This window comes from Eublepharis macularius, chromosome 3 (assembly GCF_028583425.1).
Source record: "Eublepharis macularius isolate TG4126 chromosome 3, MPM_Emac_v1.0, whole genome shotgun sequence".
NCBI classification, from domain to species: Eukaryota; Metazoa; Chordata; class Lepidosauria; order Squamata; family Eublepharidae; genus Eublepharis; species Eublepharis macularius.
Window position 1 is genome coordinate 177818294 of NC_072792.1, and position 24473 is coordinate 177842766.

A 24473-nucleotide genomic window follows, 5' to 3' on the forward strand; every position below is an offset into this window, starting at 1 on the left:
GAGGCTCCCTGGGATCTCAGGGCAAGAGGAATCTTTCCGTAAACCTGCCACTTAGATTTCAGTTATCAAATCTGGAATCTTCTGCATGCAAAGCAGAAACCAGATTAAAGCCATTTGCATGTGGCCTCCCCCCCTTAATTGTATGGTTGAGATTTAAGGATGCTTTTTTACCAACCCTTTGGAACCAGTTGAAAATGAACTCTGGCTAGTCTGTACTCTTGTTCTGTCTTTTGAATGAAAACCGAGCTTCTCAAGATTTGGAATTGCACATCCCATGCCAGATTCCGTGTTTATGCGGTGTGGTCATAGAAAGCTCAGAGCCCCACCTGTATCCGCCCTGAGCCCACTTGGTTGGGGAGGGCGGACTATACATTTAAGTAAATAAATAAATTCTGATTGTGTTAAGCAAGCTGCATGTTTGAAAATACCGTGCTTCTCTTTTATCATTTTTAAGGAGGAAAAATATTATACTCTTGGAATTTTATGAAATGAGCAAGTTACTCTTCCATCGCAGACTGATTGCCTGTCTAATCATATATTAATAGTGTATGAGAAGATAAATTCATCATATATTCATAATTTGCTAAATCAAACATCTAGCAGATCCAATCAGGCCATTCCTCTTTTTTACCCAATTATAAATGTGTGCTTTCCTTGAAAAGCCCATGGGGTCTCCATACGTTGTCTGTGACTTGATGTCACTTTATACACTTACACTTTTTGAATTTACATACTTTATTATTCGATTTTCATTTAAAAAAATCATTTCATAAATCATATAATCAAAGTGGTGTACTGCGGTCAGATTGAAAAATCTTAAATAGTAACATTATTACAATATAACAACAACATTCAGTTTATATACCACCCTTCAGGATGACTGAACACCCACTCAGAGCGGTTTACAAAGTATGTTATATTATCCCCACAACAAAACATCCTGTGAGGTGGGTGGGGCTGAGAGAGCTCCAGAGAGCCGTGACTAGCCCAAGGTCACCCAGTTGGCTTCAAGTGGAGGAATCAAACCCGGCTCTCCAGGTTAGAGTCCCGCGCTCTTAACCACTACACCAAACTGGCTCTCAATATAGCCTGTATAACATAAAAACCACAGTAAAATAAACATGGGCAGCAATGTAACAGGGCAATTAAATCCATCAAATATAAATAAAAGTATTTTGCTACCCACTTTGGGTCACACTTTGTTTGAGAGAAGGGGAGGGGCTATTATTGTAAATAAATAAAGGATAAAAACAGTGATTTCCAGGTGAAACAGAAATGCAATATAGTTGAGAGTCTATAAATCAAAGCCAATCACTTCAGTTGGGCCTGGAAATGTACTGGTAGCCAATGCAACTGTTTTAGTATTGTTTTGTTTTAGTGCAATCTGACCGCAGCATTTTGCACCAGTTACACCTTCCAAGCGGTCTTCAAGAGCATACTCCTGTAAAATGCATTGCTGTAGTCTAGTCCTTAGCTTAGCAGGACACTTCTAACAGTGGCCATGTCTCTTTCTTCCAGTGGATCGAACATCCTTAAACAATCGGCCAAAGTTCCTATCCTATAAAGAAATTTCAACCTGCATCTGACGTGATGTGATACGCCATGTGCTCCAGTCCCATATGGCTGTATACCTGTGACCTGGTTACAGGACCCAAAAAACCTTACGTGGAAAACATCAAATGCTGTCTTAATTCTGTTTTGTTTTGATCTGATTGTTCCATCCATTCTTTCCTTGTGTTTCAGTTTGACTTTGTGGAACTGCTCGATGGGAGGCGACTTCTTACTCAGGAGGCAAGGAGCCTAGAAGGCCCTCAGCGGCAACAAAAGGGCTTTGTGCCATTGGCTAGTCATGAGACGGGGTTTATTCAGTATTTGGACTCAGGAATGTGGCACCTCGCCTTCTACAACGATGGGAAAGAGTCTGAGGTGGTCTCCTTTCTCACCACAGCCATTGGTAAGGACTTAACATTGCTGGGTGGGCAAGCGGTGGAGGGGTGTCTTTCCAGCCAACCGAATATTAGTGTTGGGCTGTCCTTTTCATTGGGTGACCAGGTGCCACTACTGTAAGAGAGAAATAGAATTCTCTTCCTGTGGCCACTTGCTGTATACTATGCATAAGTTTATAGATGTTTATCATTGTTACTCTCTTCCCCCTTCTCGTTGTCTTTTTTCAAATTGAAAACGTCCTTTCCTTTTAAGGAATACACTCTGACCCCTTGGTCATTTGGGATGACGAAGAGGGAAGTGTCAGAGACTGTGTGCTAGGTTTCATATGATTTATTTTACAAAAGAGAAGGTAACTCCAGCTTCTCAGCATTAAGGTCTAGAAATCTGAGGACAGCCGAATCAAAATTTAACTGTTTCAAGTTCCATTGATTCCAGGTATTTTTGTACATTCCTCGGCATGTAGGGCCTTGGGAAATTGAGAGCCTTTGCATGTTACGGGGGGAGACATGTTTCCATTTACTTACTTACTTACTTACTTACTTACTTACTTACTTACTTACTTACTTACTTACTTACTTACTTACTTACTTACTTGTGTGTGTATTTACCATCAAGTCACAATTGACCTATGGCAATCCCAGCAAGGGGCTTTCAAGGCACGTGAGAAGCAGAGGTGGTTTGTCATGGTCTTGCTCTGCAGAGTCTTCCTTGGTGGCTGCCCATCCAAGTACCGACCCTGCTTAGTTTCCGAGAACTGACGAGATCAGGCTATACCATGCTGCCTTCCCTCCTACCTTCTTTCTTTCTTTCTTTCTTTCTTTCTTTCTTTCTTTCTTTCTTTCTTTCTTTCTTTCTTTCTTTCTTTCTTTCTTTCTATTTATACTTCATTTATATTCCACATATCCACAGTCTTTCTACCACATCTTTTATGATTTACTAGCTAGATACCCATGCTTCACTACGGTATTTAACTACCTTAAATCCAGTTACTGCTTTTATTCAACTGTCTGCAGTTTCCTTGACCTGATTTTTACCTCAACACAGAGTTCCACAGCTGACCAATCAGACGGAGGGGGGGTGCAAGCAGGCAGGAGCCTACCAGCCAAACAGGAAAGCCAGACCCCACAGGGAGATTGGCAACCCTGGTGAACTTTGAGGGGAAGACTGGGAGGTGCATTTTACCTCAGGCCACATTCAGTGACTCCCAATAATAACTACATACTGTTTTGAATGTGGGGGGTGAGGACCAATCAGGTCGCATATGCAAATGACCTTGAAAGGCTGGCCCAATCAGGGGAGAGTGGTCGAGCTGGCAGTGGGCAGGGGTGCAAGCAGGCAGCAGCCTGCCAGCCACACAGGGAAGCGGTATCTTTTGGGGAAAACACATTTGACCCCTTTTTACTAACTTAGGGGGCAAATTTCTTAAAATCCCTTCTTAGTGGGTGTTTACATCATGAAAGGAATGTTTTCCTCAAATGTATGTTTCTAGGTCCAGGGGTTTGGGCTGGGTGTTGATGAGTCAGTCAGGTCACTTGTCTTTATATATATAGTTTCTTCTCCTGGAGACCCGTTTTGCCAAACTTGTGAAAATGTGTCATTGAGTTTCCTCTCAGCCGTCCCTTGTTACCTTCGTCTTTCCTTCTGTCACATCCCCCCCCCATCTTAATTTAGGTTGTACAATTCTTAAGGTAGTGACTTGTCCCTCACTTCAGTCTATAAGACTCCATCGTACACTGATGATGTAATATGAACAGTAAAAGCCGGAATATGCCCAGGGGCATATTTTGTGGCCTATCAAACCTCCAAGAAGCCTGACCCTCATGTGATGGTCTGTCACAGAAAGAACATAGATGAGATACGGTGGAAATTCTAATGGACGATGTGGCCTTGACCTTTGAGAAAGGCTCATATCCACACTTGTTCCTGAAACTCATCCATAACACAGAAGACGGCAAAAAATTGTTCTCCGCTCTTCCAGAGGGCAAGACTAGATTGAATGAGCTTCAGTTACAGGAGGGTTAATTTCGATTGAACGTTAGAAGAAATTTCATACCAATAAAACAATTCAACAATCAAACCAATTACTTGATGTCTTCAAGCAAATATACTCTCAGAAGTGTTTTTGCATTAGTTGGGTGGTTGGACTAGATGGTCCATAAAGGCTGCTTCGATTTCTATGATTCTATTATAGTAATAATGGTTAAAATTAGCATTTATGTAGAACTTTCTGAAGGGTTTCACATCCTTTTTCTCAGTAATCTTGACAGCTCCTCTTTACTGCCTTCTTCTTGGCCTATTGCAAAGAGTGAGTAAAGGTTGAGACAGTGTAGGTTTTCTTTGGCCATCCCAGGAGTTTGTGGCCGATGTGTGATTTGATCGAGAAATGTCTTGGCTTGCAACCAAGCCAAGTGTGCAACAGGAGTTTTTGCTTGACTGAAAGCCGAGAATATCATTATTTCAAGTCAGTATTTTTAAACCCTGCTAAGTACCAGGAGACTCCCAATAAAATCGCATAGGGTGGCCATTTGTACCACGATCATATTTTACCGAACCAAGCCAACCATCTTGTTGTAATTCACAGACCCTCCCATAAAAATTAACACTTAGCATTCTTCTAACCACAATGATTATTTAATGGTCTAATTTTTTTTCCTTGACTGCAAAACGACGGCTCGTTCTGAGCTCGCCATTAATCCTTCTCCCCAAAGAGGCATTGGCGTTGAGTCTCAGCTGTCTGTGGCAGTTACCTGAGAGCTATTGGCTGTAATTTGTCTTGGCAGGTTAATTAAAAGTTTAGGTCTTATTAAAGCAAAGTCATTAAGGCTGCAATATACATTTTTTTCCTACCTTGAAAGTTTATTTAATCGCAAGTAGAAATGCAATGGTAATATTCTGCTTTCAGATGGGATTGCTTGAACTTGAGCAAGTCTTTGCTGTCAGGAACACTCACGCACATAAACTTGTTCATCATTAAACGGTACCAAAAATAATTACATTTTAATTTACCCATCTGAATGCAGTTGTGTTTTGCATTTCTTTAGCAGGCGATGATTGGAAATGAGTCAGGGTTTGCCTCTACATAGCATCCTTCTTTCCAGAGGACACTCCAAGGTCTTATTGGGCAATGATAGGTCTCGAAGACAATTCTTTAAAAATAAAAAAATGGTCACCCCAGAGCAATACATGTTAGGGTTGCCAGCCTCCCGGTGGGGTCTGGAGACATCCCAGAATTGCAACTGATCTCTGGACTACGGAGATCAGTTCCCTTAGAGAAAACGACAGCTTGAAAGGATTCCATCTGTGGTATCACGTCCCTACGGAGTTCCCTCCTCAAACTCTATCCCCAAATCTCCATGCTTTTTCCAGTCCAGAGTTGGCAATCCAAATTTATGTGGAGTTCCTGCACATGGACTTCCCCCTCCACTTCAGTGGAAATTATATCAGCATATACGTCCATGGAGCTACCTCTCCCAATGCCTTGAATGGGGAATTGGGCACATACAAGAGCTCCGCTGATGCTGGATGCAGGATTGTATGTTGGAAAAACGGAGTTCTGCATGTGCACTGGATCTCCCGCCTCTGGCTTTTTTGCATGTTTGCCTAAAGCAAAATTCACTGACATAAAGACCGATAAGGGGTGATTTTAAAGCTCATAAAGGACATAAAGACCCAGATAAGGGGTGATTTTAGAGCTCTTTAGAACCTTTGGACTTGAGAAGCATGGGACAGCCAGATTGAATGATGTCAGGCCAGAAGCAATTAGGGGACCCCAGTGCAGGTGAAGTCAGCAAATACTTCCACTTCTCAGAAAAGGAGATGGTGCATTGAAGAGTAGGAGGGTAGATGTTGAGCAGAAGAGACAGGACAGCAGGAGGAGGTCATTGCAGCAGAGGAACATGCCCCAAGCAGCTGGTGTGAGATTAAGAGAGCAGCCCTGCCTGATCTCCATGTCTAAATTCCCAGAGGGAACTCTGGTGTAGTTTTCCTTAGTTAATAACTCAGTTGATATTGCTCGCCAGTGTGGTGAGCAAGGTGTGCCCAAGGTATGCCCAGTGTGGTGACAAGGTATGCCCAAAGAGTTCCCCTTTGGATACATGGGGAGTAAAGATGGCCTTGGACCAGAAAAAAATCAAACCGTGTGGTTCCTGGTTCGTCGCATTTCACGAACAATGAACCACAAACTTTCACGAACCTGCCCCAGTTCATTAATCGGTTCATTTGGTTCGTGAAAACATCACATCCAGGTCAGCAAATCATCACTTCCAGGTCAACAGGTCACTTCCAGGCCAGCAGGCCACTTCCGGGTCAGCAGAAGTTCTGCAGGAAGTCCATCCCCTGTTGCCTAGGAAACTGATTGATCGGTGCCAGGCTGTCTGCAGTGATGAACCAAAAAACGAACCAAATGAACCAGCCTAAAGTTCATGGCGGTTCATCAGAAATGGGCTCTGATGAACCGCCGGTTCGCGAACCATGAACCGGCTTGGTTTGTCACGAACTTTGGTTCGTATTTTGGTTCGTGCCCATCTCTAATGAGGAATGAATGAACTTCATAAGCAAGTCTCTCCAGGCAGCCGTGGTATTTAACGAGACCTGTTCTGTGCGCTCAGAGATATTTAGTTCGGGCTAATAAGAGCAGACATGTTACTGTGAAATTATATTTTATAGCCTAATTTTAAATAAGGGGATGGTGGGACAGTTGCTAGGCCAACTTCATCTATTCCGTGCTGTCTTCTCTGTATCTGAGAGGGGAGATGCGTAGACCAAGACTCCACCACCGTGTATTTCACCTAGTTTGTGGTTGCTTTTGCTTTGGTGGACAGCTAACATGATATGCAAACTGTGGTTCAGAGCCAAAGGTTCTGTTCCTCCTGGACCATCAACCTCCAGCTGGGGCCTGGAGATTTCTCGAAATTAAAACTGATTTCCCAATGACAGAGATCTTTTCCTCTTGGAGAAAACGGCAGCTTTGGAAGGTGGACTCTCTATGGCATTATACCCTGCTGAGGTCTTCCTCCCCGCAAACTCTTCCCACACCCAAATCTCCAAGAATTTCTCAACCTGTAATTGGCGATCTAGGTCCACTAACGGTGCAACCATCACTGGCACAAATAATCTTCCATGGATAGAACATGCATCTTCCACTAGACTGAGACTCTATGCCCTGGTGGAAGGCTCCTTGAGTTGTAGGAAGATCTTTGAATCTCACCCTCTGTATCTATTATAATTTTATCCCACCCTTCCTCTATTCACATTAGAGCAGTGCGCATGGCTCTTCCCCTTTATCCTCACAGCAACCCAGGAAAGTAGGTTTGGCTTCAAATATCTGGTCTGAAGTAATTCAGCAAGCTCAGTGGTGGAATGGAGATCTGACTCCAGGTCTCCCGAAACCTAATCCAACTGGCAGCTGACTTTATCATTTAGACGGGTGGTTCCTGACCCTTTTTCCATGGAGGAGCCCCTAAAATAATTTTTCAAATATCGAGGAACCCCTACCTATGAAAATGTTTTCAGGCCAGAGGAAGTTGATGGTGGGGAACACAATTCAGTTACTGCTAAATTATTATCAAGAATTATTTGTAAAGAGGTGCTGTGTGTGTGAGAGAGAGAGAGACAGCGAGCATCTACATACCCTTAATAACGGCAATATTTTGAGGGATATTTGGGACTTTTAATGATATTTCAAATTAGGTAAAAGGTAAAGGTAGTCCCCTGTGCAAGCACCGCGTCATTACTGACCCGTGGGAGGGACGTCACATCACAACATTTTCTTGGCAGACTTTTTGTTACTGGGTGGTTTGCCATTGCCTTCCCCGGTCATCAACACTTTGCCCCCAGGAAACTGGGTACTCATTTTACCAACCTCAGAAGGATGGGAGGCTAAGGGCCAAGCTACACATGACGAATGACACTTGAACAGCAAGTGTATTTCTCCCTGTTCACTTGCCCTCCACTCAATCCACTTGCCGTTCAAGTGTCATTCGTCATGTGTAGCTTGGCCCTGAGTCAACCTTGAGCCGGCTACCTGAACCCGGCTTCCACCGGGATCGAACTCAGGTCATGAGCAAAGCTTGGGCTGCAGTACTGCCACTCTGCGCCACGGGGCTCTTTCAGATTTCAAATTATTTGTTTATTTATTCCACGATTTCTCATGGAATGCCTAACAACGTCCTGAGTAACCTCAGGGTTCTTTAAAACCCTATTTGGGAAACACTGGTTTAAACTTTACTTGATAGTACAGCATAGTTTTCTGTTGTCTGGTTCCTTTATTGTTGCTTCTTTCCCAATATTTTGCAATGGTGTATCATTTCTATTCTGGTTTATCAATGTAAGCAGCTTTGAGAACTTCATTTTAGGAGCTGAAAGTCAAGGTGTAAGTTTTAGATTTTTTTTTTTAAGCAACTGTTGGCACGCTGTAAATTTTGTAAATGCTGTGGCATCTTGACTACTTAGTTCTGTGGGTGCGGAAGGAAGGGGGATATGACAGTGTGCCGCACTTCTTTTTATGAATGAGGGTGTGATGTTCCAGGTTTGCAGGCAGATGGAAAGTTAGATCTTTATGAAAGGATGTCTAATTTTAACTGCGTTTTTGCAGTTCGTATCAACAGAGGTTGGAGCCCCATATGAACTGGGAGGCCCAAATTAGTTTTCAGTTGGGAAGAAAAAAATAAATACAGGAAGTACAAATTGGAGGTGCATAGGAGCTGTTAGAAAAGTCAAGAAGAGTTGGTTTTAAGTTTGGATGCTGTAAGCCACTGTGAACATGCAGGGTATAAAATGTTATAATAAATATATCCATAAAGGCCCTTACAGTAGTTATTTTGCTTTTAATTGCATTATCCACCCAGAGTCTCAGCAGGTAAGGTGGACTATAAAAGAAGTAAATAAATAAATATTCTCATAAGAACTCTGTGAAGCAAGTTGCCTTGGCGTACAATGACTACCTCAAGCTTGCACAACAAGAGAGACTCCATCCATAGAGGATCGGAGATGTAAATTTGCGCTGTTGAGGCTCATATCCATTCCTCTGTTCTCCACGTTACACTGGTAAATTGATGGAAAGATGTGGAATCTATTACTCCCAAATGAGATGGTGTAATGTTTTACGCGTAAAAGAAGTGTGAGTTTTATTTCTGTATGTTAATGTGGGGTTTTGAATATATATTTACTGTAGTTAGAAGTGCAGGCCTCTAAAGAAAAAAAGGAGGGGGAACTGGATGGGGGAGTCAGGTGTGCTGTGACTGGAGGGTAGCTAGAGTTCCCAACTTCCAGGTGGTGGCTGGAGATCTCTCAGAATTACAAATGATCTCCAGGCAACAGAGAGCAGTTCCCCTGGAGAAAATGGTAGCCTTGGAAGGACGACTCTGTGTCATTATACCACACTGAGGTCACTCCCTTTCGCAAGCCCTGCCTTCCTAGAGCGCCACACTTAAAATCTCCAGGAATTTCTCAACCTGAAGCTGGCAACCTCATTTGTAGCTGGTCGGTATGAACTGCAGTTTTTAGTCTGATCTTGAGGGGAATGATTCATTCTGGCTAACTCAGGTAAACTGTGTGGAGCCTGAGACAATCAGAGTGTGTGTAGATGAGAGAATTATTTTGTGAGTGAAGAACTGTGTGGACAATTAGTTTTTGTGACTAGAACTGTGAATATATCTTTTAAGAATATATAAATATTTTTGAAACCAGCAAGCTTAGGAAGCTAAAGTCTCTCTACACGAGATTTCTTACGTGAGGATGCTCACGTATAGGGAGAAACAATGTTAGCCGGGAAGCGTAGTTTTAAAAGACAGCTGAAGGCTCTGTCAATTTCACCTCTCTACACAGAGCTGGGGTTTGTTAATCTGAAACCCTTTTGAGACACGATCTCTGCAGGCTTTGTGCAGAGAGGTGGAATTGACAGCGCCTTCGCCTCTGTCTTTTTGAACTACACTTCCTGGCTAACCTTCTCTCACCTTGTGTCTCATGTACAAAGACTCCTTAAAGCTGCTTTTGCTGAGAGCTTCAACCAGAGCTTTTCAAGGGATCTCTGTCTTTGCTGTAGTTAACTAAGTTTAATTTGGTAAACCCAAGCTGCTCGCTACCTCACATCTATGGTCTTGCAAAGTAAGTAAATAAATAAAAGAACCAGGGTGCGCAATCCCCACTCCTTCCTCTTTCTTTGCATAGCTCTTCCAGAATGTAGGCGAAGACACATCACAGACCAGACTCATTCATTGTTTGCTTTAAGAGAAAGATTAGCCTGAGTTCGAAATTGGATTTTAGTACTTTGTCATGTTGGTGAAAAAAAAATTCACAATAATGTCAATCCTGGCCGTTTGTTCTCTACACTGCAATTAATTTCAGTGGTGCGATTAAAAAATAGTCTTTTTTTTTTAAAGGCTAGATTGGTTTGGAGTCTGACAAAGCAAGAAAAGCACCTACAGTTCTCTACTCTTCTATCTTTCTTCCCTGTTAAGGTAGTGGCTATGTGTGATGGCAGAAAACCAAAGCTAAGAGCATCCTTGTTTGTTGACAGCTACTCCTCCTGTTGTCTGATGACAGCATCTCACTCCCTACCCAGGTCATCACAACTGGCTAATAACACCCCCTTGGCAAGGGACAAAAGGAAGAAGGTGCTTGTAAGAAGCCCTTTTCATTCCCATCTTTTCAAGTTATAGCATTGGAAGACCAAGGTCTGTCCCTGTAATAAATTAACCTCCTTGTAAAATGACTTTGGCTGCATTTTTCTAACACAGATGCTTCTAGGCAAAATGTCTAGTGGCTTCACCTCTGCTAGACAGCAGTGATTTATTTGGGACAGTCTGGTCTAAATAGAACAAAATTGCAGGCCAAGAGAGAGCTGGAGTCAGCACATCTGGGGCAGATGTTGGCCAAAAAAAACCTGTTCGGCAGTGGCAAGGAGGAGCCAGGAGCCCAGCTTCAGGCACCTACGGACCTTTCCAACAGCTGTTGCTGTCAAGCTTGAAGGACCAGGCAGTCCAAGGAGAAAAATGCCTGGGACAGAAATAATAATAATTAAAAAAAATATGGGGATGGCCTCATTATGTCAAGCAAAAGTCAGGAACAGGTGAATGTTGGAACAGTGTCAGTTTGGAGAGGTCACACAGGTGTGCTTGGTGGCTCTCTTGGGGCAGAATCACTGCCTCTGAGCTTCCAGTCCCAAAGTGAGGACATGCAGTGTGCATCGAACTCCTGATCTCCTCTCCACCACTCCACAGCAAAAATTAAACGGCTTGTCTTCAGGCATCCCTGGCTCTTTCAGAATCTCCCACCTACTTGTTGACTCCATGAGTGGCATTCTCTGCACCACCCAAAAACATTTAGCTTGTTCCGTATCCTTCACACGCCTGCTGTTTACCTTTTGGGTCGTCTCTTGTGCTGCCTTCCCAGAGCATTCTCCTCCCAAGTTAGCTTGTTGTAGGGCAAAGTTCTAAGCAAAGGTCATCCTTTCCTTGTGATCTTGCAGTTCTCTGAAGTCACAGAGATGCACCTCCCATTTCCCCCCCTTTTCTCATATATTGCTTCTTACTTTGTTGGGCCCCCTGGTTGGCTGCTGTGTGAGCAGGATGCTGGACTAGATGGGCCACTGGTGACCCAGCCTAGGCTTATCTTCTGGGCATACTTGTACCACTTACAGAACCCTGTTCTCAGATCCAGTTAAGAGAAGGAAAGGAGCTATTCTCCAAGCCAAGATATGGTTTTAGATGTTTCAGAAACCGGCTGTATGTTGGCCAGAATGGTGCTACGCTGGCCATCTCGACCACAGTTTTGCAGTTCACCCCAGGAAATCATAGTAGAGAAATTAACACATGTGGTGCCCCAACCTGGAATAGCCCAGGAGAGCCGGATCTCATCAGATCTCAGAAGCTAAGCAGGGTCGGCCTTGGTTAGTAATTGGATGGGAGACCTCCAACGAAGACCAAGGTTTCAGAAGCAGGCAATGGCAAACCACCCCTGTTAGTCTCTTGCCAAGAAAACCTCACCAAGGGTCACCATAAATCATGGCTTGAGGGTATTCTCCACCATCAACACATATGGTATGTCTGAACCCACTTCTCCAAGCTCTTTTTTTCTGGCTCTGAAGAGAAACATTTCAAAGCAGGCCAGAACCCTCTTGCCGAAGGAACCTACTCATGATCAATCATCCTGCCTCTTCCTTTCCTAGTACAGAGCAGGTGTTTGGGGCCTGTGTGGTGGGTAAAATCCTCCTAGATGTGGCCTTATGCAGTGAGGCTGAAAAGCCTTCAGGGAACTTGAGGGGGTCGACAGAAAATGGGCATCAAATGGGAGGACAGAGATGGTGCAGTGGCCCCAATATCAATAGGAGGGAATGTAGGCTCTGGTATATCTTAGGGATGATCTTGAGTCTGATTAAGGAGTGAATGAAGAGAGTTTATTCAGGAACTACAACGTTGATAGAAAGGAGAGAGAATAGATACTAACAACCTCAGTAAACGGGGAGGAGGGACCTTCCGGGAAGAGGCAGGAAGCAGGAAGTAGCCTAAGAATACCAATCTGGAGACGTGCAAGAAGGACAGAAAAGAGGAGGAAAGAAGGATCCCACTCTGCCATCTATCTAACTGTCAGACCCGCTGCCCCTTGCAGGTATTCTGTGTCTTCTGCCTTCTCTGTACACAAGACATTGTATTTCCAACGAGGAAGAGCCCCCGCAACCCACCATCTCCTAAAGATGGGGAAAGTAGGATTGTAAAACAGTAAATGACGACTGTTTTGATATAGCTGTAAACCTTTTCCAAGGCTTGGGAAACCACCATGCATTGCAGGATCGGCCATACTGGAGGAACAGATGTTTTCCAATGCCAGGCGTACTGCCAATCATGTGTGCACCAGACTGACACAAGAACGCATTAATGTGTTAATTTCTCTTAACCAAAAGCAGTAACAGGGGGCTCCACCTTTTTCAGCTGCTCACACCGCTCTTAATTCACACGCCTTTCCGTGTTTGACTGCAGCTCCTGTTGAGACGCGGAGAACCAGTCCCTCTGGCCGTGTTGGGCCAAGCTTATCACAGGCTGAAAGTGGGCATCAGTCAGAGGGGAACTGAGAGCCAATCTACAAGAGACAAATTACACAAGGAGGAGCACGTGAAGGGAGTTGCAATGTTAGCCAGGAAGCTGAGTTTTAAAAGAGATCAGCTTTGTTAATTTTGCCTCTCTACAGAGCCAGGGGAGATCGCTGCTCAGAGGGTTTGTTAATTTCCTCTTTGCCTCCAGAAGGCCCCGTCAGTTTCCCTTACCCAAGAAAAAATAAACCCTCTTAGCAGAGATCTCCCTGGCTCTGCAGAGGAGAAATTGACAAAGCCTTCAGATCTCTTTTAAAACTTAGCTTCCCAGCTAAGATTGCGACTCCCTTCACGTGCTCCTCCTTGTGTAATTTGCCTCTTGTAGCTTAGCTCTGAGATGGGAAGAGCATTGCCCCCAATATCAATAGGACCGAAGAGCCCCCTTTTGAGGGCCCTCCATTTGTAGAGCATTTACAGGCCTGCGGGGGGGGGGCGGAATCCTCTACTATGTTTACAAGCAGTGTTTCTGCTTCTCTTCTCAATGTGGGCTGCAGTTCCTAAAAAGCAGTAAGCCAACGAAAAAGTTCTGGGGATAACTTCTCTCAGCAGCAACCCCATGATGCAAACACATCTTTGGCATCCACGAAAGATACAGTTTGTTGCTCGTTCAGACCTCTCCTGGAATGCTAGGTCATCGCTAAGCAGCAGAATGGAATAATTCATCACCGATGTGTTGGATAAGATAGCATTGCTCCTACGGTTTTTTAAAAGAAAAATTGGCACCGTAAGCATAACAAATACGTGGTTGTTAACGTATAAGAAGTTCTCTTTGTTTTTGGCCTTCTGCATGCCCCGAAGAGGTAGAAACCATCCCTTTTCTCTTCTCTCTCTCTCTCTCTCTCTCTCTCTCCCCTATGTGCGTCCTTTGTTCCCCCGGACTGAGTAGCCTCAAGATCTCGCTCCGTCACTCACAGCTTGTCATTTCTATTGGTAGTTCAGCTAGGTAACGTTGCTTGATCTGAGAATTTCTACAAAGGGTTCATTGATTGGTATAATTGCTTTTTGCTTTGGGGGTCAAGAAAAGGTTTACATAATTTTAAACTTCATTCACATTCATTTGGTGTGCGGGGGGGGGGGGGGTGGACTTTGCTGTTCTGTTTCTCCCACCTTCATGACAAGGGCTCCAGTGTTATCCAGAGTTCTTTCTCAAGAAATTTGCCGTCCGAAACTTGGAAACTCAAGTTGATATGGTTTGAGTTTCTGCCCTTTAAAAGACCGAGCCCTCTCCATTATGTGTATAACTTTCTTGGACTCTAGGATAATATAAGCAGAGCATTTTCTGTTCCCGTTTTACATTATTGCATCGCCTGGCTCTTATTACCATGTAAGCTATAACAGTGGAGAGCAAAAATTGGGGGAAGGGGTTGAAGGGGGGTGCCAAGCTGTTTGTGTATTTTGGCACATTGATATGAAACCCTTATGGCCCAAAACAATGGAGCTTCTTAAGCTTAGATTTTTCCAGCGTTTTGCGCTGAACTTGTACCCATAAAAATCAATGGACTTGCGCACATAAGTGTGCAATTGAACATATCCCTAGGTATGAAGCTGTTAAAAAGCCAGCACTTTTCAAATGTTACCCAAGAGAGGGCCTGGATGAATTTGTTTTGAGTTGATTAATAAGGAGCTGCCCTCATTGATGCCGTGCACTAAGCCTGAGTTGGTAGGCTGATGCAGGCACATAAACAGATGAATCCTTTGGACCTTTGGGGATCAGGAGTCGAAAGACCTGAGACAGTTGAACAGACTGATAAAATATAGAATGCGGTCCACCGTTGTGCTTACATGTTTGATCAGTAATACAGAGCCAACTTGGAATCAACTTAATAATTCTATTTGCGGTTCTACCTAGAGAGTGTTTGCCCTTTTAAAAATCCTTGTCACTTTTTAGCTCGTTGGAAATTCTTTGGTTCTTTCAGCTGGAGTTATAGAGCTTCCCCAGAAATTTCCAGTCCTTACCAAGACTGGGATCTTGCCCAACTTGAAACAATCACAGAAAGATCGGGAGAGTTTATCTCTGAGCGCTGCCACCATCAGGAACATGAATGCCCCCAGTAGACTAGAGACTAGAGAGACTAGAATTTCTCTCTCCCCTCGCCCCCGAGTCCAGGGGCTCCAGTGAAGACTCCTTGGTCTAGCAGCTTTCTTTAAACGAAAGCTGAGAATTTAGGAAAGAGGCCTAGAATATCCTCGGGAAGGCCTCCTCCTGGCAGCCTCTGAATAGCTGCTATCCTGTATCCGTCCCATATTTTATGTGTGTGTTAATGTACACATTGTCCTTTGATTAACATTTGCAGAAAAACTCAGAGCCAGCCTTAGGGGTTTTCTCCCCCAGCTATAAGAGCAGAAACTATAATATACCAGACATAAACCAGCTTCCTGCTTACAGCCAAAAAAAAAACAAAAAACACCCCACACATCGAACCCCCAAAGGCTGAATAATTGTTGTTTCCTGTGGTAGTGTGTAAGAACGTGTGTGGGGTGGGAAGTGCATCGCACACAGAGACACAAAATGTACGTGCAGCAGACCCCTTTAGTAGACCTAGCTTTCAAGTCTCTGGGGCAAATTGGCAAGAGGAGAATGTTTCATTTACTGCAGGAAAATCATGGTTTAAAAATACCCTGAGTTGACAGGGCAGGGAACACATGGCTTGGAAACAAAAAAGGGACGAATCGTAGCCCCTTTTTATCTAAAACTTACTTACGACTTCTGACATAAGAAAATAAGGATTTTCTTGCTAGATCGGAACAAGGCCCATCTAGTCCAGCTTTCGAAGTCCAACACGGTCATTTCTGGGAAATAAAAAAAAATGGGATTTAAACGGGATGACCTTTCTGTCAGAATATGGAATCCCAGTTATCTAGAGTTCGTCTCCCCCCCTCTTGCAAGAGGCACAAGGTTTCTTGATTCCAAAAGGTTTATTGAAAGACTATGCTCATGATACAGGTGTCCATAATCCAAAGGCTGATGAGGCCCTTGGCTGAACGAAAGCTTTGTTGAGAATGGCATGCAAAGTGAAAGTTACAATACTTCAAACACCCATTCCCAGCCTCCCCCCAGCCCCGTCTGTGAAGGCATGAGAAGACGAGGACATCAAGGTCGTTGGCTGGACTGGGTAGATAAGGACTCTTCGCTCCCATGGGTATGAGCGGCCTGGACGACACCTGGGCCTGGAGGGAGGAAAACTAGACAACTACTGATTATAACACAAGTTAACATGGCGTGACTCTGGCTAGAGAACTGACATCCTGACACTTTCTGCTTAGCATCAAGAAGTGTACTGCCATCACGTGGAGGTTCTACAAGGGCCTTTGAAATACGTTCCCTCCATGAGTTTGTCTCATACATTTTTGAAAAAATAAATCCAGTTATTAAATATTAGAGCAACAAATTCCATTTACGACAAAACCACCCTCTTGCAAATAGCTCCGTAATCGTTTCCCCCAAAGATTTCCTCGCCGGCAACAGGGTGCAGCCACAGGATGTCCAGTTTAAAAAGGGAGAGCGAAGCTGGGGGCAGCAAGGGCAAAAAGGACTAACTCTTCCTCCCTGCCTTTTAATGGAGGATCAGTCTCTCAGTGGCAGGAGCCCCGTGGCGCAGAGTGGTAAGCTGCAGTAACTGCAGCCCAAGCTCTGCTCACGACCTGAGTTTGATCCCGGTGGAAGCTGGGTTCAGGTAGCCAGCTCAAGGGTGACTCAGCCTTCCATCCTTCTGAGGTCGGTAAAATGAGTACCCAGCTTCCTGGGGGTAAAGTGTAGATGACTAGGGAAGGCAATGGCAAACTACCCCGTAACAAAAAGTCTGCCAAGAAAATGTTGTGATGTGACGTCCCCCCCCCAATGACTCGGTGCTTGCACTCTCAATGGCAATGAGACACAACCTTAAATAAAATACTCATGTTCAGAGACAGCACACAGCATACCAAGAAGGTTGGTCTGCGGCCTTCCTCTGCTCATTGGCTTCCCACAACCAGGCATCTGGGTGGATGTTGTTGGGAAAGGATTCTAGACTCGCTGGATCTTTGGTTTGATCCAACAGTGCTCTTCCAACATTTTAATTAGTTTTAGGTCCATCCTTGGTGGTGGTAGAGAAAGCCCTCATGTCATAGCTGACGTATGGCAACCCCTGGTGGGGTTTTCATGGCAAGAGACTAACAGAAGTGGTTTTCCATTGCCTGCCTTGGCAGCCCTGATCTTCCTATGAGGTCGCCCATCCAGTTGCTAACCAAGGTCAACCCTGCTTAGCTTCTCAGATCTGATGAGATCAGGCTCACCTGGGTTATCCATGTCAGGGCAATCCAACAGTGCTCTTCCAATATTTTAATTAGTTCTAGGTCTATCCTTGTGTAAATCATGCATATTGAGATAGAGGTTTGCTGTGTCCTGGGACCTTAGAAACAGAGGGGAAATTGGAAGAACCTTAGCCAATGGAGAGTTGGAAAGAAGACAGAGCCTACACAAGGTAGTATCAGTTGTTCTACTCCTGAGCTTCTTTTATTTTTTTGCCGGTACATCCCGGGAACTATATTTTACAGACCGAAAAGCCATGAGAGCTTCCGTTTGTTGGATAGCAGGATTTGAGTCCTCTGACTTTCAAAAGCGTATACCCTGAAAATCTTGTTGGTCTCTAAGATGCCACTAGACCCAAATCCTGCTGTTCTGCTGCAGACCAACACAGCTACCTAGCTGAAACCATTTGCTGGACGCGCCTGTTCCAGCCAGCCCTCTGACATGTGTGATAAACGACCAGCATTAGAAAGAACGAACAAGAAGTAAGACAGAACAAGAATTTTGAGAATGTGTACACGTAAATCCTGAGAAATGATAATTTGCCGGCCTCTCCTTGCCTTTCATCAATCAGCATTACGGTGTCTTGCCACATTATCTGCGGGGAGGGAGCAGGAGGGGCATTTCCATCATTCAGATGTTTGTGTAATACACCCAGGCACTGATTTGTTAAAGGTGTTGGAAAGAGGCAAAAGTAATCAGGGCTGCTGCTTCCCAAAACAAACCCCAACAAATCAACTTACTGCATTTCAACTTATTATCTGTACCAATGTTATATTTCTATTCTTATCGTACTTGAGCCAAAAAAAAAAAATTGGTTTCTGTACGCCAATGAGGTTGGGAGAAAACCACAACCTCTTGTTCTCATTCTAAAACTGCTCACATTTTTGCAAGCAACCCTGCTGATTGCTCGGAAAATTTTAATGGGTATATACACCCCAAACGGTAAAACGTGCCTTCCTAACTTTTGTGTGCCAGGGTGGGAAGTAACCTACTGTGAGAATGGCTCTTTAAACTGAAAGCAGACCTGTCTTCTCTGTAAACTATTCTTCCTTCCCCTGCTTAACTTTGTGGCAGGTTGGATGGGAAATGGCCTTCAAGATTGACTTAGAAGGTCAAGTAGACTACAATTCCTATTAGCCCCTACAATCCAGTAAGCTTTGCACCAACAACAGCCTCTAAGCCTCTAAAACCCAGAAGTGACAGCAGGTAGCTCTAGGAATAGCCAGAGAGCTACGTCGTCATGCTCGAGACACCGCTGTTAGTTTTTTTTAGTTTTCCCCTGCCACCGCTTGGAGCAGTGGTGGGCAACTGGCGCTCGGGGCAGGGGGTCCTCCACCCCCTCCAGGAGTTTGTGGGCTCTGTTCTTCTAGTCTTGGCCCACGACCTTTAGTACATACTTCTAGCTCTGCGTTCACAGAATCTGTCCCACTATCTTTACTGTTCGGTAACATTAACATATACGATAGGGTTCATTAAGTATCTCGTCACAGCTATGGATTAAATAATGCTGCATGTATCTTTTTTCATCCCATACTTTATTTCTGTGCTTATGTCAGTGGTAGTTATTAGAGACAGACAGATACGCTCTTTTTCATTCCTCTTTATTAATGTACATTGTCATTTTGAACGGTTTCATTCCACTCGTTTTCATTGCTGGTACTGATTTGTTTGTTTCTTTTACTCATTTTTATTCAATTGATGTGTATAATATATGTGTATTGATGATTTATTGATGCACAAATAACAATGAAAAATGTGTACATTTAAAGTTCAGTAGAAGGAAACAGTAAATGGCTCTGCAATAAAGACTCAGGGAGTTGATTTGTCTGAAGAAGACGGGAAAGTGGATATTCAAACCGAGATTGTGAGTTTGCAAAATCTGATGGTATCATTAGTAATGATTTCACTTCTCTGGTTTAAGTAGATAGTCTTATTGTCATCCAACTTCTCCTAACTTCCTTTAGATTAGGGATTTGCAAACTTGTTGAGCTGGGAGCAGGTACCAGTCACTACAAAACGGGTGCCATGTCGTGCTCCATGCCCCCCAAAATGGCTGACATGGAATAAGTCACAGAATGTGGTGGGGAGATCCAAGCCAGCTGTCATCCTATGATGGAGGCAGCTGTTTTTGGACGAAGTTTTCTGAAGCACCTCCTGATAGAGGAAAGCTAGGATTAGTCCTTTTCTTTGGAGGAGAAGGAAGTAGCCACAGGAAACACATGGGCAGATAATCTTAGATTGAATCCCTTGTCTATTCCAAATTGTAGCAAATAGCTCAGCATGGAAAATGCTATGCATAGATGTGCTGGGGAGGGGGTAAGGTTGCCAGCTCTGGGACAGCAAATTCCTGGAGATTTGGAGGGTGAAGCCTTAGGGAGGGTGGGGTTTGGGGAAGGGAGGAAGCTCAGCTGGGTATAATGCCATAGCATCCTTCTTCCAAAGCAGCCATTTTCTCCAAGGGAACCGACCTCTGTTGTCTGGAAAACACTTGTAATTCTTATTTATTATTTATTTGATTTGATTTATACGCTGCCCTCCCCACAAATGGGCCCAGGATGGCTAACAACATTCATAAAACGCAGTGAATTAATCACAAAACCATAAAATCAATAATAATCTTTAAAAAGTCATTAAAATAGTCCAGGCGCAGGCTATTTAAATAAATATTTGGGAGTCCGTATATGGGCACAGTAGATGGCTGAGGGCAGCCCCAGAAAAAGTGGTGGTCTTAGATGGAAGATGGGGGACACCCGCTGGCACTCGGCCAAAGGCCCGGCGGAACATCTCCGTTTTACAGGCCCTGTGGAACTGTAACAGATCCCGCAGGGCCCGGATCTCCTGCGGGAGAGCATTCCACCAGGCTGGGCCCAGGGCCTGCGAGGTCTCCAGGTCCAACCTGGAGGTTGGCAATCCTAGGAGGAAGATTGTTCCCCTGCAGGGTGTTTGGTATCTCAGGAAGAGAAGGATGATCTGGACATATGAAGGACTGAGTCATTTTCATGAGCTGGTTGGGTCAAAATTCCAGAACAAGGAGTGAGTCTGAAGTCTAGCCTGGAGAGGCAAATGGTGGTCAGTGTGGAATGAGCCAGACCAAGCTGATCTGAAGGGAGAAGCATATTACAATGATGGGGCCCAGAAACCAGGGGATTGTTTGAAAAGTCAGGACATGAGACATATACAGGACAGAAAGCAGAGCGTGTAAGCTACAACTAGTCAGAGAGGTCCACTCTGCAGGCAGAGTATGTTAACAGGAAAGGGTATATATATTCAGACTGCTTATGGCAGTGATCAGTCACAGTGGAGGGGGAGAGAGAGCGAGGCAGAGAGCTAACAGAGCAAGTTTCTTTCCCAAGGCCTGTATTTCCCCAAACAGAAGCTCTGGCTCATGAGGCAGAGCTCCCCGGTAGCTGTAGAGGCCACACTTTGAGTTAGGGTTACCGCCACTCCAGTGGGGGTGGGGGATCCCTTGCTCCCAGGATTTGCCCCCACCACCTCTCATCTGGCCAGCCAGCAGGAGCTGCAAAAATGGAGTTAGAAACTCCAGAGCATGTGGAATGCACTCGGGAATGCTTCCGCATCATGCTGGAAATTTCATTCCGGGCGCGATGAGGAAGCAGTGAGTCGCACTGGGGACCAGTTCAGTTTGGGGCCAATTTTTACTGAATCAGCCCCCTTCAGGACCCGTCACTTCTGCATCAATCTGGGAATGATGTCATTCACACTGCGACACGGGAGTGTTCTGGAGCGCACTTGCACTCAAAGTAAAGCCCTGCCAGCATGCCCCTAACAAACCCCCATCTCCTGCTTTCGGTCCCCGTGGACCTCGCAACCCTTCTTTGAATCCAGGGATGGTGCTGGGAGGGTTATAATTTTCCTAGGTCACTCTTGGCACTCTTGGTTCTGGTGCCACAGTTCTTGAAACTAGGTGCGCAAGAAGCAACTACAATTGGTGGAGTGGTTGGGCCAAACTACAAGTGACGCCTGACACTAGTTGAACACTTGTCAGCTTCCCTCAAGTTTTGATGGGAAATGTAGGCGTCCTGGTCTTGCAGCTTGGCTCTCCGGCTGCTGTCCAATGGACTTTTCAACTGTCGCTTGTCCAACATTCTGCCAAGCTGCCTACATTTCCCATCAAAACTTGAGGGAAGCTGACAAGTGTCCAGCTTGTGTCAGGCGTCACGTGTAGTTTGGCCCTAAGAGAAACATGAGTTCAAATCCCTATGCCACTGTGAAACTATCCACGTGACTGTGGCCCATTCGCCTATCTTATAGGGTAAAATGGGGGACAGGGAGAATTACATATGCTATTCTGAGCTTCCTGGAAGATGGGTAAGATTTTTAAAAAATAACTTACACGTCCCAGCATCCACTCACAGTACTTTATTGCTTTGAAATCCTTCTGTATTTTTTTAAAGTTCAGAATTCTATTGATTTTAATGGCAAACTGTTGCAAAACAGTACTATAAAGTGCAGGATGGCCTATTTCATGTGAGCAACCAGTAGTTTATCTGCAGAAATTATACTGCATTTGATCCATTGTGTTAAACCGGTGCCTATTCTTTTAATAATATTATGTTAATAGGCAAGCTACCCACCCATCCCTGCTCTAATTCTGCCCCTACCCCATTTCCCCGATAATGACTAGATTCTTTTTTTCCTTTGGCATCAGAGAATGCTTTTCTCAATGTCTGGGGAGCAGCGAGGCATGGAAGCTATAAAATATGTAACTTTGAACATGCAGCCGCATTACCGCAACCTCTAATAGGGCTTGGTATATCAGGCAGACATCGCCTTGGCCTCTAGCCCAAAAGAGAGAGGCCCCCCAAGTCATTAAGTCCAATGCTACCCTGGTAGATAAATAAGAGAGAATTACTGTTGCAGTCACCGTGCTGCCCAGTGTGGAATTGGAGGGTAGGTAATTAATCCAAAACGGGGGATGGAAAAGAAGGATCTATTGGGAGTCTAGCCAATTTGTCCATCCCTTTAATATATGTAATTGCATTTTGTTCGTATAAAAAGTAATTCACACAGGTAATTGCAGGGCAGAACAAGGCAGCTTAAAAAGATTTCTTTACTGTCTCAGGCCTTGTATGCAAACTGGCCTGGGACATTTTAGGATTGCTTTGCTTCCAAGGTAGATAGTTTCAGAGGGCATTGGAGTGAGGCAGTTGTTAGAACCCGGACTCAATAATGGACCCACCAAATCATCAACCAACAGGGAGACTGCAATGAAGAAATCAGAAGAAGATTGAGACTCGGAAGAGCAGCTGTGAGGGAGCTAGAAAAGATCCTTAAAGATGTCTCTCTGGGGACCAAGGTCAAGATAATCCAAACTGTGGTATTCCCCATTATGATGTATGGATGCGAAAGCTGGACAGTGAAGAAAAATGACAGGAAGAAAATGGATTCATTTGCAAATGTGTTGCTGGAGGAGAGTTTTGCAGATACCATGGACGGCCAAAAAGACAAATAAGTGGGTTCCAGATCAAATCAAGCCTGAATTCTGAAGCTAAAAGGGCAAAACTAAGGCTATTGTACTTTGGTCATATCATGAGAAGACAAGATTCTCTGGAAAAGTCAATAATGCTAGGAAAAGTGGATGACAGTAGGAAAAGAGGAAGACCTAAAACGAGACGGCCTATCTCAATAAAAGAAGCCACGTCCTCCAGTTTGCAGGATCTGAGCAAGTCTGTTAATGATAGGATGTATTGGAGGTCTTTCATTCAAAGGGTCGCCATAGGTCAGAGGCGACTTGACAGCACATAACACACACAACCAAAAAAAGTGCCATCGCTAGGGTTGCCAGCTCCAAGTTGTGAAATTCCTGGAGATTTGAGGGGTGGTACTTGGGGAGGACAAGGGTTGGTAAGGGGCTAGATCTCACAGACTTCACCTTCCAAAGCAGCCACTTTCTCCAGGGGAACTGATCTCTTGTCACCTGGACGTCAGTTGTAATTCTGGGAGATCTCCAGCCACCACCTGGAGGCTGGTAACCCTAGCTATCACTTTGATGTTCAGCGCTTACAACTTGGCCTGCCTTTGCACCCATACTCCGCAGTGATGTGGAGCATTTTCTCTTCATGTACCACATTGCTCTCTGCCCTTCACCATCATCTCCTAACTGTTAAGAAGCCCACTTATGCCAAATTATAGGAGGGCCAGCCAGAAACTGGAGCAGATACCGAATACACTTAGCCCAAACATGTATTGTCTGGTGCAGTGGTTAGCGTGTCGGACCAAGATCTGGGAGACCCATGTTCAGATCTCTGTCATGGAAGCTTTCTGGTTGACCTTGGGCCAGTCACGTTCTCAGCCTAATCTATCTCACAGTGTTGCTATTGGCCAATATGCTAACAACCAATGACACACCTCCTCCTCCTTCATGCTTATGCCATTTTCTGTTCTTGAAGTTTAGGGTTTTTATTTCTACAACCAATACTTTTCAGCTAAGGCAAAAAAAGCTTTACTTGATGTAATCAGTAGATAAATCAACGGTAGCCTTTGTTGGTTGACTGGTGAGCCTGAGTTAAATGCAGGATTTTTTAAGGGAATTTTGATTTTGGTGACTGTTGCAAACTTTTCTCACTAACTTGTTATATACTTTTCCTCAGAAAGTAAAGTAGGCAGCGAGATGGTGATTTTAGTATGAAGATTGTCGTTGCTGTTGTATTCATTTCTACAAACTTACTTGTCTCCGTGGCATGTTACCAAGTGTGTCATAGGCAAAAATAGGCATGTCCCAGCCCACAAGGAATATATATTTCTGAAATGGGCAGTTATGTAATTGACAGATTGGTTAAAGTGGCCAATGTTTAGTCAACTAAACGTTCTCCAGTCAATTAAGAACAATGTTTTAAAAAAACTGAGCACTGAATATTTTCTGCTACACCACTTCCATGATGATAACTTATTTAAGCCTTGTACACTAACAAAAATAGGGGTGTTTCCACAGGGAAAAAGCTTGTATCGTTTCCATGTAGTTGTTGTGGCTGCTAATACAGTGATACGGCATCCACACAGCTGGTTTCCCTGATGTTTCATTTTTTTTAATCAGTGATTTAATAGTGTTATATCGATATACCGTTAAACTAAAATATGCCTCAGGTTCACTTTGTTGTGAAGCTAGGCTTTCTTCCATGTATCTCTGCAAGGAAA

At 44.2% G+C, this 24473-nt stretch overlaps 1 protein-coding gene across 9 annotated transcripts in view; it reads left to right on the top strand.

Annotated features, from left to right (window-relative positions):
* TENM4 (teneurin transmembrane protein 4) overlaps positions 1-24473 on the top strand; it is a 472503-nt gene that overhangs the window by 282568 nt on the left and 165462 nt on the right. For all 9 annotated transcript variants that reach the window (XM_054974009.1, XM_054974008.1, XM_054974006.1 and 6 more), the window contains one exon: positions 1744-1954. In XM_054974009.1, coding sequence (XP_054829984.1) covers positions 1744-1954 — 211 coding nt within the window. The remainder of the gene's footprint in view (positions 1-1743; positions 1955-24473) is intronic.